This window comes from Sceloporus occidentalis, unplaced genomic scaffold, assembly GCF_023333645.1.
Source record: "Sceloporus occidentalis isolate IW3139 unplaced genomic scaffold, rSceOcc1.0.p SCAF_3, whole genome shotgun sequence".
NCBI lineage: Eukaryota > Metazoa > Chordata > Lepidosauria > Squamata > Phrynosomatidae > Sceloporus > Sceloporus occidentalis.
The window spans coordinates 141,086,718-141,101,337 of NW_028316983.1; the positions used below are offsets into that span (position 1 = coordinate 141,086,718).

General features: G+C 37.9%; 1 protein-coding gene across 2 annotated transcripts in view; it reads left to right on the top strand.

Moving 5' to 3' along the window:
• Positions 1–14,620, top strand: part of TRIO (trio Rho guanine nucleotide exchange factor) — a 289,861-nt gene that overhangs the window by 169,652 nt on the left and 105,589 nt on the right. For both annotated transcript variants that reach the window (XM_089516462.1, XM_089516461.1), the window contains exons 19-25: positions 2,246–2,360; positions 5,749–5,864; positions 8,900–9,022; positions 10,854–11,048; positions 11,215–11,330; positions 13,364–13,430; positions 14,008–14,117. In XM_089516462.1, coding sequence (XP_089372588.1) covers positions 2,246–2,360; positions 5,749–5,864; positions 8,900–9,022; positions 10,854–11,048; positions 11,215–11,330; positions 13,364–13,430; positions 14,008–14,117 — 842 coding nt within the window. The remainder of the gene's footprint in view (positions 1–2,245; positions 2,361–5,748; positions 5,865–8,899; positions 9,023–10,853; positions 11,049–11,214; positions 11,331–13,363; positions 13,431–14,007; positions 14,118–14,620) is intronic.

Sequence of the window (14,620 nt, forward strand, 5' to 3'; positions counted from 1 at the left end):
GGGGCCCCAAATGGGCTGGTTTAGTTCTCTAGACTTCACAGCATGCCCACCTCTGTCCTAGAAGAAAGAAAGAAACAAAGAAATATGACCACCAATCTTGGAAAAGGTCCCTTATCCCTGCAAACCATATGCCTTCCTCAGTTCTGTTCCATCTCTGGAGGACCCTCCATATTTCAGATTTCAGTCGTGGGTAGGAAGTGCAGAGGTCTACAGACATCCCATTGCATAAACAGAATTTGCTCATGTAATGTTATATGTAGAATATATGTACAGCTGCCCCTCTGTTTTTACGAACTTGAGATCCTCGGTTTTGATTATTTGTGGAGGGGACACCTCTATTAAAATTAATGTAGTGCGCACGAGCACACGGCCATTCAAACCTATGGGGCTTGAATATCCATGGATTTCTGAATTCACTGGGGAGTCCAGAATGGAAGGACTCTATATGTATATGAGCATTATTCTTATTTCAAAGAAGCAAATTTGGAAAGAGAAGAGGGAAGTAGGTTCTGGTTTCTTAGAATAGCAAATAAAAACTGTCAAATCTAGTCAATTAGCTAATTGGAGCAGAAGGCTGAAGAACTGAAGAAAACACAAGGACTTCAAGCTGCTTGATTGCACATTTAACAGGAAGCAAGTCCACTTTTGCAATTTCTTTATAGTGCCATAGGAGATACAGCTTACAGGACACTTGGCAAAAGTGCAAAGACTCTTATGTCACCTCAAAGACTAATGTATTACATCATAGCATTTGGTGGATTAGAGTACCCTTCATCTACAAATGATGCTATTCATTGGTTGATAGAGTAAATAAGAACTTGCTTATCTAGCCAATCTGTTTTATGAGGGCAGTAGTTATTGACTGAGTAGGAAGTTCAACCACTGCTGATTCCACCACTGTTATTTCATTGTTAAACAAGGCTTTCCACTGGGAGCTGTTCCTGCTGGGAAAGACAGTTTCTTAGGAAAAAGTGGGGGCAGGGAGGAGAATAGAGTTCTGAAGATACCTGAAAGGAATATTTTAGAAGAGGTTAAACATGTTGGAACTGATTAGAAAATGTTGCAGTGACTGTACAGAGTGCCTAGTTTGTGGTATCGCTGATGGTTACTTTGACTGCCTTTCTTTGGTGCACCTGTAAAGGAAGCAGGAATGAGGCCTTCAAGGCACTACATTGTGTTAGATGCTGCTTTCCACTTGTGTTTTCTTTTTAGTTTCTTACTAAACATTAAAAAGTAAAACCACACTGTGTTCCTCAAATGCATGATTAGGACTGCAACCTTTTCACTCTCCTGGAGTCAACTCAGTTGACCAAATCACTTTCTTGCTTTCTGAAAAGTAATGCTGGAAGAGAATGATGCACTAGTATTGCCAGATAATTTTTTTGTCTCCTTATCAAAGCCTAAATTTCCATTGTTATGTATTTTTATTTATTTATTTATTTATTTATTTATTTATTTATTATGGTTTGTCTCTCTACCTGCTGATCTCCACAGCTAGTAAACTTGTTTAGAATATAGGGCAATTAAGAGATTTTTGGTTTTGCCTGGAGTGTGTGTTTTTCCATGGCAGCCAATCCAGTAATGGTGTGCCTGGTAGGTAATTGGCAAATCATAACTACTAGGAAATATGTAATAAGCTAGGGCAGCTTGTCACCTGAAACAATTGTTTCCCTATTAGTGATAAGAGCAAAACACAGCATGACAATCTGAGTGGAAAGCTTACTGTGAAAGGATTTAGTCTCTTTCACTTCTTAAATGCTGAATACTGGTGTGTAGAAAGTAAGCCCAGCTACTATCCTATGAAATTTGTGAAGCATTAATTCTAAATGACTGTGATAATGTTTTCCTTGATATTACATTAACATGATGGGTAGTTTTTTTCAGTTCAGTTGTGAAAAACCTATACATAGAAGCCCTGCTTATGTCAGTGATACATACTGTAATTTAACGTTGAGGAGGATTGTGGTTCTGAGGTGTTCTTACCCTTTCCTACTTTTGTTGGAGCATTAAAGATGGGACATAAGAGTCATGATGGCAGAACATGATACAGCATGGAGTCAGGAACTGTCATCAACAGTGCTGCAGAAGCATGTTCTAATATCTGCAAACTTTCCTTCTTGTTCATATTCTACATTTATATATTACATTTTGATCTACTGGCCATTTGCATTGCCTAAATATGACAACTCCAGTTATCATTATTTTGCTCATGTTTGTATTGATGTGTTTCTCCTGTCCCTTCTAGGCTTGCACACTGGCTCGGAGAAATGCTGACGTATTCCTGAAATACCTGCACAGGAATAGTGTAAATATGCCAGGGATGGTGACTCACATCAAAGCCCCTGAACAGCAGGTCAAAAGTAAGCATGATTCATTCAGTACAGGTTGATTTGAATGTGCTTCACCAATAATGTCATTTGGGTTCCTTCTTTGCATGGCACATATGCAAAGAAAAATTGGAAATCTCTTGCAAATAATCTATTAGTGTGGTTTGAACACTGGAAACCATTCAGAGGCCAGTTGGGAATTTGTGGTTGTAGTTTGCATTGTGTAAAAACTTTGGAGTGATTGTGAGAAAATAGTGGTGGTACTTCAAGCATGATACAAAATATTTTAAAGTCAGAAATTGTATTAATAACAAATGTAAGTGTATTCTAATCACCTGGTGTATGTAAATAATAAATTGGCACCTGTGTATTTAAGTTCTTATTTATATAGATTTTTAAAAATCATTTTAAAAAACAAAATAACCTTAATATGTTGTTGTTGTGTGCCTTCAAACCATTTATGACTTATGGAGGTTTTTTGGCAAGATTTGTCCATAATGGGTTTGCCCTTGCCTTCCTCTGAGGTGGAGAAAGTATGACTTACTCAAAGTCAGCCAGTGGGTTTCCATGACAGAATGGCGATTTGAAACTTGATCTCCTGAGCTGTAGTCCCCTACTCAACCACTACATCACACTCTTAGCTTTAATATAGACAGTAACTAACAAAAATAATCAGAACACATAAAATTAAGTAGTATTGACAAAGGTAGTAACCAACATGACAAAATCAGAACACATAAATTAAGAGAAGACAATATGTGTTGTATGTGATGCTTACTTTTGAAAGCTTTACACCAAACTCATCCAACCTGTTTACACAATCCCTGTTGTGCAAATCAGTTGAGTGAGAAAGCAGGGCTATTGCTACTGTGCTGTAATCCACTCCTCTTTGCTTTCTATTGAAAGCAGATATATAAATATATTAAATAAATTTGTTAATGAAACAAGCTATGAATCAATGATGAATAAACCAAGCATGTAGTAAGTACATTGAATGTATAAGTACATATGAAGATGAATCCCAAATTTTGGAAAGCAACGTGGAAGTGGCACAGAGAAATTGGAAAGAATAAATCACCAGGAACAGACAATATCGTAACTGAACAGATTCAGACCATAAAAACAGAATCAATTCCAATGTTAATCAAAATATGCCAACAAATATAGAAAACAAAACAGTGGCCAACAGACTGAAAATGATCAATATGTATTCTCATCCACAGAAAAGCAGCAATTATAGGACCATGGCATTAATTTCCCACACAAGCAAAATTATTCTCAAAATTGTGCAGCATAGACTCCAATGATATATGGAGAGAGAACTGCCAGGAGTCCAAGCAGGGTTCAGGAATAGGGACCACGTCGCAAATATATGATGGATAACAGAGCGAGCCAAAGAATTCCAGAAAAAAGCCAACATGTGCTTTTATGTAAGGTCTGTGACTACATAGATCAGAAAAAGTTATGCAATACTCTTAAAGAAATGGGAGTGGCACTGCATTTGATAATCCTGATGAGGAATCTGTACTTAGCAGAAGAGGCTGCTGTAAGAACAGAGTACAAAGAAACCAGATGGTTCCCAATTGGCAAAGGGTGCATTTTATCACCCTATCTGTTCAACTTGTGTGCAGAAAATGTCATACCTAAGCAGGTTTAAACATGGAAAAAGGGGTGAAGATAAGAGGAAGGAACATCAACAGTCTAAGATACATGGATGACCCCATACTACTTGCAGAAAGCATAACAGATTTGGAACAATCATTAAAGAAAGTCAAAGAAGAAAGTACAAAGGCAGGCTTACTGTTAAACATAAAGAAAAGAAAAATAATAACCACGGAGGATAAATTCAGCCTAGATAATGAGGAAATTGAAATTGTTGAAGATTTCCCATACCTTGGATCAAACATTGATCAGAATCGTGTCTGCAGTCAAGAAATCAGAAGAAGGTTAGGAATGGGCAGGGCACCTGTGAAAGAACTAGACAAAATCCTAAAGTGTAAAGATACACAGCTGAACACTAAAGTTAGAATCATCCAAGCCATTTTATTCCCCATTACCATGTATGGATGTAAGAGCTGGACAGTGAAGAAAGCAGGTAGGAAGAAAATTAATTCATTTGAAGTGTGGTGCTGTTGAAGAATGCTGAGAATAATGTGGATAAACAAGACAAACAATTGGATCCTAGAACAAATCAAGCCTGAACTCTCCCTGGGAGCCAAGATGACTAAACTGAGGCTCTCAGACTTTGGCCACATCGTGAGAAGGCATGAATCATTAGAAAAGACAATGATGCCAGGGAAGGTAGAGGGCGGTAGAAAGAAAGGAGGACCACATGATAGATAGACTCAATAAGTGAGACCATGGGCCTGAGCCTACAGGACATAAGGTAGAGGATAAGGGGGCTTGCAGATGATTTATTCGTAGGCTCACCATGAGTCAAGGTCAGCTTGAAGACAACAAACTAAGTACATTAAACATTACACAAGGAATTGAAATCATAGGCCTACAATATATGTATTATATGTAAGCAGGGATGTCAACAGAGGGTGTTGTAAAGGGCACCTACACTTTTCACAGACCATTATAGCAGAGCTCAAATGAGGTTTGTCTCATTTCTGATTAACCTCAGATCTGTTTTGGTCCTAGACCAGTCCCCGGATTAATGTACTATGTAGTTCTGTATTTTTTTTGGCTGTGATGCTGATCTATAAGCTCTCTGACATATTCAGTGAATGAGTACAACATACCAGTACAATTAAAGTAATTCATACATTAAAGAAATAAATTGTAACAACCTGGAATGATTACAGCTCATATTTAGAAAGCAGCATGCAAGTACAAAGTGTCTTTGTGTAGTACTTTGGATACAAGGCATTAAAGACTTTTACGTACATATTATTTAGAATTTGTATGGCTAGAACAATGTGAAAGATCTAATGAAGTTTATATGTGTAATATGTCTTATATCAGACGGTGTATTTGTTACTATTACTTATTTGTAAATATTGCTGATCTTTCTCTGCATATCCTATTTTTGTTTACCTGAATAGTTTATCAGAGATGTAGGTTTCATAATCCGTATTCAAATATTTTAAGAACTGAATAAGTTAAATATGTGCATGGGGAGCATGTAGGCCCTCTCTTTCCATTGCTCTTTTTGGTGAATGGTGACATTTTGAAGAGGAGAGTCTCCGCAATATAGAGACCCCCTGGAACACTGAAGCATCAATGGTTCTGATTATGTAGAGAGACTTAACACTTAGAGAGGGCTCTCCTCTTCAGAAAAATCATCCTCCACATTTGGAGTGTGGGAGAAATGGCAGAGAGACGAGACTAGCATGTTTTAAGTTGCAGGATGCAAAAGAATTTTTTCCCTTCTCTCAGCCAAGTTATCCAATTTGTTCTCTTTATGATCTGACAGATATCCTCAATGAACTCTTCCAGAGGGAAAACCGTGTGTTGCACTACTGGACAATGAGAAAAAGACGCCTTGACCAGTGTCAGCAGTACGTGGTCTTTGAAAGAAGTGCCAAACAGGTCAGAGCCTGTATTTTAAACAGTCTCTTCCCTCTCATATATTTAGAGTGGAATACACATATCTGCTTACAAGTCTTTTCCCAACAGGCAACCAGGAAGCGATCAACAGCACATCTTATTTATTCTTACAGGCTGTGCTTTAAAAAAAAAAACAACCCTTTGTCCCTCTTCTCCATTATGGTAACACTCCGTTCATCTTTGTGTGTTTAACCTATTTTCCTTTGCTGTCCTAAGGAGATTCAGTCAGCACAATGTTACTTGCAGGGTTATGTTGTGTGAAATATTGAACTTATTAATACATTTACACGTTTACACAACTTGCTGTTAAAATGAAGTTGACTGAATAACAGTACATAGAGATCAAAACACACACTTGGGATTTAAATAGCCAGCTACATCCCACCTTGCCCACTGAAATTTTTCAGGTCCCCTCTTTCCTGTTCAGTCTCTGATATTATGTGACTAGCCAGACATGTGGGTTGCAAGGAGCTGGAAAGCATCTAGCATCCTATGTAGCACAAGAAACTACAGTAGGAATGGAATGTTGTTGAACCTTGTTCACGTATCTGTGAAAGCATTCTAGACCAGAGCTGGGGAACCTGTGACCATTTAGATGTTGTTGGATTCCAGTTCCTATCAGCCCTTTCCAGCATGGTCTGCAGTGTGGGGTGATTGGAGCAGTCCCTTATCAACATCTGAAGGGCCACAGTCCTTCTCTAATATGGATTCTTGCCCCCAAAGCTCTGTGTGTGTTGAGGTGTTGCTTTTTAAAAATCCCAGCCTGATTAATACAAATACTGGGCACTGAAGGGTATAGGAGATCTTTCAGATGAAGGGTAGAAGGAGTAGAAGGAGATCTTTCAGATTTCAGTAGGAAGAAGAAAATGCAAAGTCTTTCTAGAAACACACTGCTTGGAAAATTCTAAGGTTTCAGACAAAGCTGGCAGTTCACTTTTTTGTTGATTAAGGACTACACTAGTAATTTGAGCTATCTGCCATAGGACCCCTAGCAACTTCTTCTGGAGCCCTAGGGTTCCAGATAACGCTGGCTCAGAAGCCTTGGGCTCCAGGGCTGGAGGATGCTCTGAAGGTGAATATTGATTGGCTGGATTGACTGCCAAGCACACCAATTTTGCATGCCTTGATAATTCAGCCAACCAAACTGCAGGCTTCTGTGAGGCAACAATGAGGCAGATACAATAGGGAGAGAAAAAAGGAGGAGAGGCAGAGAGAAGAGACGTCATTGAGGTTAAGGGGCAAGGCAACCTGCTGATTAGGTAGGTAGCTGGGGGGAAAGTTGTGTGTATGACAATTCGTCAACAAATATATTGGTTAAGGTTTTCTGGAACCTGCTGGTTTTGTCAAGATTGGAACTTTACTGCATCTTGGTATTCCTTTGTGGTAAGCTTGCATAGATACAAATTACAGCTGAAAAAGTCTTTATCCCAACCTGAGTACGTACCTTGCAGTTCTTCAAAGCTTACGGTTGTCCCACTACCATAGCCCACTTTAAAAATAGACTAATTCTAATAATGTTTCCAAAAGAACCCTAAAACTATAGTACTAGAGATCACTGGGAGGGTCCCTTGTTTGGAAGCTGTTGCTATAAATCTGTTTTGAAATGCTGTCCAAATATGTTGTTCAAATAATAAATAGAATATTATATATTTGGCAATGGATACATATTTGTTAATACTGTATAGATATTTGTAATTGGTGGTGATTTTGGCGAGGACACAAGACAGAGCCTCTTCAGTGGCTGCTCCTAGAAACTGGAATTCCTTCACATGGGAGGTCAGTTTAGCCCCCTCCCTGCTCTCTTTTCACTGGCAGATTAAGATATTTTTATTTAAGCAGGCATTTTATTGATTTTAATTATATGGAAGAATATTGTTTAAGATGGTGTCTCTGGTTTTTTTTTTTTAAATTATGTTTTTAATTATGTTCTAAAGTAATTTAAAAATTGTTTTTAATAGAACTGTTATTTAATTTTTTTAAAACATTTGTATAGTATATTTTTAGGTTAACCTTTACTTTAATTTATGTGAAACTATCTTGGGCCCAGTGACGGGAGAAGGGCATTATATAAATGGAATGAATGAATCAATGAATTTGATAGCTTCAATACAGCTTGAAGAACTCATTTCATTTCCACCCAGTCAGGACATATTCATTAAAATATTAGAGGACCAAAACAGCAAAATGTATAAATAGGAAAAAGAGAGCTTCTGGGGGAAATAATAGTATATCAGTCTTTTCCAGGCAATAACAGTTGAAGAAAGAGAATATTTTCAGACCCCTTCCCCTTATTTTAAATAAGGTCAGATTTTTGTAGATCTTTTCATCTTTCTGATCTTTTGGATAATAAACCATACTTTATTGAACTGCTGAGACAGATCAGTCCAAAAGCTGCTTATCTATTCTCAGTGCACGCCTGTTGTTTCATTTTTGTAAAATTATGTGTTCGAACATTGCAGCTGTCAAAACTTATTTTTTTAAACTCAATTTAGCTGGTAGACATTGTAGTGTATAATCTCCAATAGCTGGTATACAGCTTGATTCACACTTCTAAAAGCCTTCTAAAACATAGAGTTTTTCTGTACAATTCTCAAAAATGGTAAGTTCTGGTTTTTCCCGTCACATCTAAATAGTTCTTCTTGGGAATTGCCTCTGTAATTGGTATTTTGTAAATTCTTCATACCGTATGTTTTATCTATCTTGAACTGTGTACCATATCAGCTATGATTATCGCTCCAGTCCCAAACATGTTTACTCAGAGGTAAGGCTCATCCTGTTAGGTGGAATTTACTGAGAAGTGAATTCATCTGAGAATGTGGCCTAAATTTTTGATGCTTGAGAAATCTAGGGTTAAGAACAAGAACATTTTACCAAAATTTTGAATTGGAATGTGTGCCTGGGGGGCGGGGACTGTGTTGTCTTTACTGAAATACTCAGAAATTTGAATACCTGAGAAATGCCTCAGTTACTTTACTAAAATATTCTGTTTAATTCTTCTTTGTGGGTTGCCTCCTTAGGCCCTTGAGTGGATCCATGACAATGGAGAATTTTATTTATCTACGCACACTTCCACAGGCTCCAGTATCCAGCATACCCAAGAACTGTTGAAGGAGCATGAAGAATTCCAGATTACAGCAAAAGTAATTGAATTACATCTTAAATTCTTTACTCTTGGTCCTTTGTGTGTTTGTTTTTTTCTGGTTGGCATAAGTAGACTGTATTGACAGTCTTCAGAAACTGATGTGGCTTTAGATTGGCACAAGATCAGTCACACAAAAAGAAAGGTACAATTATAACAATTATAAGTGCTGAGAAGGACACAGCTAGGATAACGGAGTCACTGAACCTTACAGCATACACAAAAATCCAGTATGCATTATGTTACACATTTCATTGTAATTGGCAGTCCATGCATTATTGAAACAGGAAATAAGTGGATTTTTAAAAAAACTAGCAAATTGACAGAAATAAAATGAGAGAAAGCAGAATGCCTAAAACACACGGGGAGTAAGAGGCTTAGATAAAACAAAACTCAGTTGGAAAAAATAAAATGAAATAAAAATGGCTATCTTCTGATTTATTTATTTATTTAACATCTGTGCTTGTTGTGTGTTTAATGTGGGTTGTTTTGGCCCAGGTGCAGGAATAATCTCTCACCTGTGCCACATGTAAACTTTATACACACTTGTCAAGTCACTGAATGAAATATCATATTTTGCAAGAACAAAATAGACATTGGTCTGCTTTTTCTATAATCTCTTGTTAAAGTGAAAGCAAAGAGCAACACAGTGCTGGTCACTTTCACTCTTTATGTCTGTACGTCTTTTTTAAAAAACAGGATGATTTGGTCAACTATGTAATAGTCAACTTGGCATTTGACAGCTAAGCTGCATCCTGCTTATGTAAAAGTAAACAAAGATTTCATAAATAGTGTACTCCAAGGTTTTTGTGCCTGCAGAGTCCATGTTAACATAGTAAACTTAGTTCTAATATCAAAAAATGGATATGTATTAGGATATAAGCCACATCATTATGAAGGGAATGCAGTAGCATATTTCACTCTTGGAACAACTTGGGTATAGTATCCATGACTGTTTGCTTGAGGAATTGCCGAGTCCAAACAGGAAACTATACTTGTCAAGGAAAGTCATTTTGCCACTTCTGACAGTGATTAGCACCTTTTGAGGAGTGCTATGTAGTGTTACTTAATGTTTAGTAAATAGGGTGGCTGCACATCACCTGTAGTTATGAGGCCAGAACATATGTGAGAATTACTCATTTTCCTTGTTTCATCTCTCCATCATATGAAGTTTCATGGAGGAACTTGTGTACAGTGTTGCTTCCACACGGCCAGCTAACATTTCTGTTTCTGTGGTGACTACTGAAACTGCTGTACAGATCTGTGATGCTATTTTTTAATTTTTTTTTTTTTTAAGCAAAAGCAACTTCCCATTATTTGTATCCCTTTTTTGGTTTTAATTCTTAAAATCTCAGGTATGTAGGATGGGAATAAAAGAAGTAAGGGACTTTGGTTGGAGATTGTGCAGAACCCTAGAAAGCTGTAGTAGGGAATAGAAGTGCTAACTGTGAAGAACCCTTTCTCACGTCTGCCAAATTGTAGTTTTACTGATATTTTAACCAACTTCTCTTTGCTATCTTGAGGGCTAGAAACTTAAGTCAGGAGGAAGCAGATTTCCTAGAAAAATTCTGGTCCTCATATTCTTCCCTGGCAGCAGCCTCAGTGCTGAAAGATGAGAAATTCCAAATCCTCCTTTCTCAAGTTAAGAATAAAAATTCATAATACATCTGGGTTGTTTTTATCAGTGGATTTGAACAATAAAAAGCTGTGAGTGTCGAATGAGAAGAATGGTCATCTCTCTAAATAACAGTCAAAAAGGACTTTTGTTAATTTACTGTTAATGTAAAGGTCTGCCCTTCTTACTACCTTCCTCTCTTTTGTGTTCCCTACAGCAAACCAAAGAGAGGGTGAAGCTGTTGATCCAGTTAGCGGATGGCTTTTGTGAAAAGGGCCATGCCCATGCAGCAGAGATTAAAAAATGTGTCACTGCGGTGGACAAGAGATACAGGGACTTCTCTCTGCGTATGGAAAAATATAGGACCTCTTTAGAGAAAGCCCTGGGGATTTCTTCAGATTCCAATAAATCGGTGAGTGCTGTGGGGGTTTCTGCCCCCTTCTCTCTGCTTGTTGAAATGAAGGCTAGCTGAACATGGCTGCTTAAGCTCCTTATTAGACAGCTGCCTTTTTTCTCTTCACCTCCTCTCCACTTATTCTTTGTCTCTTCCCACCCCCTCCCCGCTTTCCTTAATTCAGAGTAAAAGCCTGCAGCTGGATATAATCCCAGCTAGCGTTCCTGGGTCAGAGGTGAAACTGCGAGATGCTGCTCATGAGCTCAATGAAGAAAAGAGGAAATCTGCCCGTAGGAAAGAGTAAGGCCATTTTTCTTCCAGTAGACCTCTTTGTGCATGGTTAGCCTCGTGTGGTATTTGTTTTTCATTGGTGTTCTTCCACTTCTAGGGAATAGCTGTTAATGTCAAAAAGGCAAGCTCATTATCAAACACAGCCTATTTTTTTAAAGCAGATTAAATTATAGGTGTGCACCTACATAAGTGGTAAAATTTAGAACAGTCCCAAACATTCCATATATAGAAACAGAAAGTCAGTGACCAATAATGATTCCCAGAAGAGAAGAAAAAAGGGATGCAAAAGTGCACTTATCTGAAAAGTAACAGCAGACCGACATCTGCAAATCTTGAAAATGTCCTATTCTGGACACACACTCTTTGCTTTTTTATATCTTTTTAAAAAGTTCTGTAAAAGTATTTTTGTAAGTTTCATTTCATTACTGCCATATTGTGAACAATTTGCATTAACACTGGAAAGGTTCTTTCTGTTCTTAGTCTACAGTATTGCGAAAGAAAAAAACAGAAGGTGAGAAGGAATAAATCAATTTGTCTTAAAGGTGTTGCTAGATTACTCCCCCCCATGCTTTTTTAATCTTTAATACATGCAGTCTCCCCTCTGTTTTTGCGGGGATCCGTTCCTGCCCCCCCCCCCCCCCGCAAAATGGAAACTCACATATATTTGGCTTGAATGGCCATGCGCTCTCACACATGCACCATTTTAGCCAATGGGACTCGCCTCTCTGTGAGTAATCGAGACCGCAGACTTCAAGTCCACAAAAACGGAGGGGTGACTGTATTTAGATATTCCATCCCAATCTGATTTACTGTACATCTGAGTTTGTTCAGGGGATTTTTCCGTCTTGAATATTAGGGGCAAATTGCAATTTGACTGGTGATTCTTAGGCAAGTCATTCTCTCTTCAGTCTTTTTAAAAACTAGTATATCTGCTGCCTTTCGAAAATATAATCAAATATTCCTATGGATCATGAGCAAGAGAGCCATTGTGATATACTGGTTAGAACTCTGGACTAGGTCTCTAGGAAACCAGGGTTCAAATCCACATTGAGCCATGGAAACCCACTGGGTGGTCTTGGGCAATTCATATACACTCAGCCTCAGAGGAAGGGTGTAGCAAACCTCGTCTGAACAGATGTTGTCATGAAAATCCCACGGTATGTTTGCAATAAGTTGGAGTAAGCTTGAAGGCACACAACAACAACAAATCAGGGAAGAAGAAATGTGCGCCTTTTTATGATTTCGTACTTTTTTTTGGTGGATCTTTATGAGTCTTTTTCTACATTCACCCATATAAAAATTATATGTTAAATATATAAGTATACAAATCCAGTGTAAACATTATACTTGCTTTGTACTGTAAGGCAGAGGCAGGTAAAGTTAGCTCCTAGCAGGCCAGGCCAGGTCTGGTTGAGAATGGTGAGCACTGTGAGTCTGTAGTGTTGGGGCAGGGCACACGATTTCCAACCCTACTATAAAACAATGACTAAGCAAGAGGAGAGAAAGGATGGCTTGCAAGATAAGTGTTACTGTTCATCTGCTTAAGATGCAGGGGCTAAATTGTTTTTGTTGCTGTGTACCTTCAAGTCATTTCTGACTTATGGCAACCTTAAGGCAAACCTAGAAGCTGAGAGTGTCTGGGTTTCCAGTGTATTTCCATGGCCTAGCAGGTAGTTGAACCCTGATTTCCAGAGTCACTGTCCAACGTTCAAACCACTGCACTACACTAGAAGCTAATAGTAACTCTCATTATTAAAATCTGTGTTCTTACTGAGAAAACCATTCATGCTTTTCTCTTGTTCTTTAGACTTCCTTACTTTATTCTGACTTCTCTTGAAATTATGGAAAAACTGAAATATTTTTATCTCAAAAAATATTTTACTTCAGACAAGCATCTCCTACACGTTCGTGTGTAATCTGCTTGTTATATATCTGTTTACTGTTAGAAAATCAACAAGGTTTTCACTGCAGGAAAGGAAATAATATTTTAATGAAAGACACTGATGTAGCAGGCTAATGTTATGTGTCTTCTTGTTTCAAAGGTTCATTATGGCCGAGCTTATTCAGACAGAAAAGGCTTACGTAAGAGACCTCAGAGAGTGTATGGATGTAAGTGTTTGTCTAATATCTAATTAATGTACTTGTGTGTTGGGATGGAGGGCTTTCTTTTGGAATTTTTGCATTATCAAATGTTATGCTTTTAAAATGGCTGGCCAAATGGTGTCGTCTTCTACCGTGAGCAGGCCTATTGATTAGACAACCATCACAGTGCTGAGTTGATCCACATCTTGTTTTGCTGTTGTAAAATTTCTATGTTGACGAGACAAGGCCTCATTTTGGAGCATTGTAAACTGACTGCTTCTTTTATTTAGGCTTTATGTTTTGTCAAAAGGAATGATCTGCTGTTAATTCTTCCATTGTGTGTGTTGCACATTCGAGAAACTGTTCATTCTCTTTAAACAGAAATTGCCAGTAATTATTTAAAAAACTACAGGGAAGTCTTTCTACTGTAGCTGTTGGAATTTAAATTGTAACTTTTCTTTTTTAGCCTGCTGTGCCTGTTGTCAAGGATTTTATATTTACAAGATCAAAAGAAGCTTTTAAGGTTTATTTTTAAAAAAAAACTGAAGTGGTCATGTGTGGGATTCCTGAGTAAATTCACAGCTCTTTTTTTCCTTTTGACCAGACATATCTGTGGGAAATAACAAGTGGTGTTGAGGAAATCCCTCCTGGTATTGTCAACAAGGAGCATATCATATTTGGAAACATGCAGGAGATTTATGAATTCCATAATAAGTGAGTAACAGTATCAGCCATGTAGAGGATACTAATGAAGACTAGCTGATGATATTCTGTAAACTAATACATAATTTAATTTTCACACATTAGAGATACGTATAGTCAGCATGGGAAGAATGTTCGAATGCTGGAGAGTAAAATGAGAGAGAAACTTTTTGAGTGTCTGAAAAACCCCATGAGAACAATAACCTTCAAGCCCCTTTCTCAGTTTTACTCTCATCCTCAGATATATTTGCCTCCTGATGTCACATGGTGAACACGCATGAGAGAACCAGGAATGTATCCAGGAAGGTTACAGCCTCCAGATCTTTGGCTGCCTCCCCCCTTTCCCCAATATCACACAAATTTTCCTTACCCATTTCTTAAATGCCCAGTATCACTTAAGCCATCTGAAATGAGCTAGGTTACTTTCTGACTTTTAAAACTTCATGTAAATGCAAAATTCCAGGCTGCTTAACGTATTAGACTGCCTTGGTACTTGGTGGGTTGCTTTTGGTTTT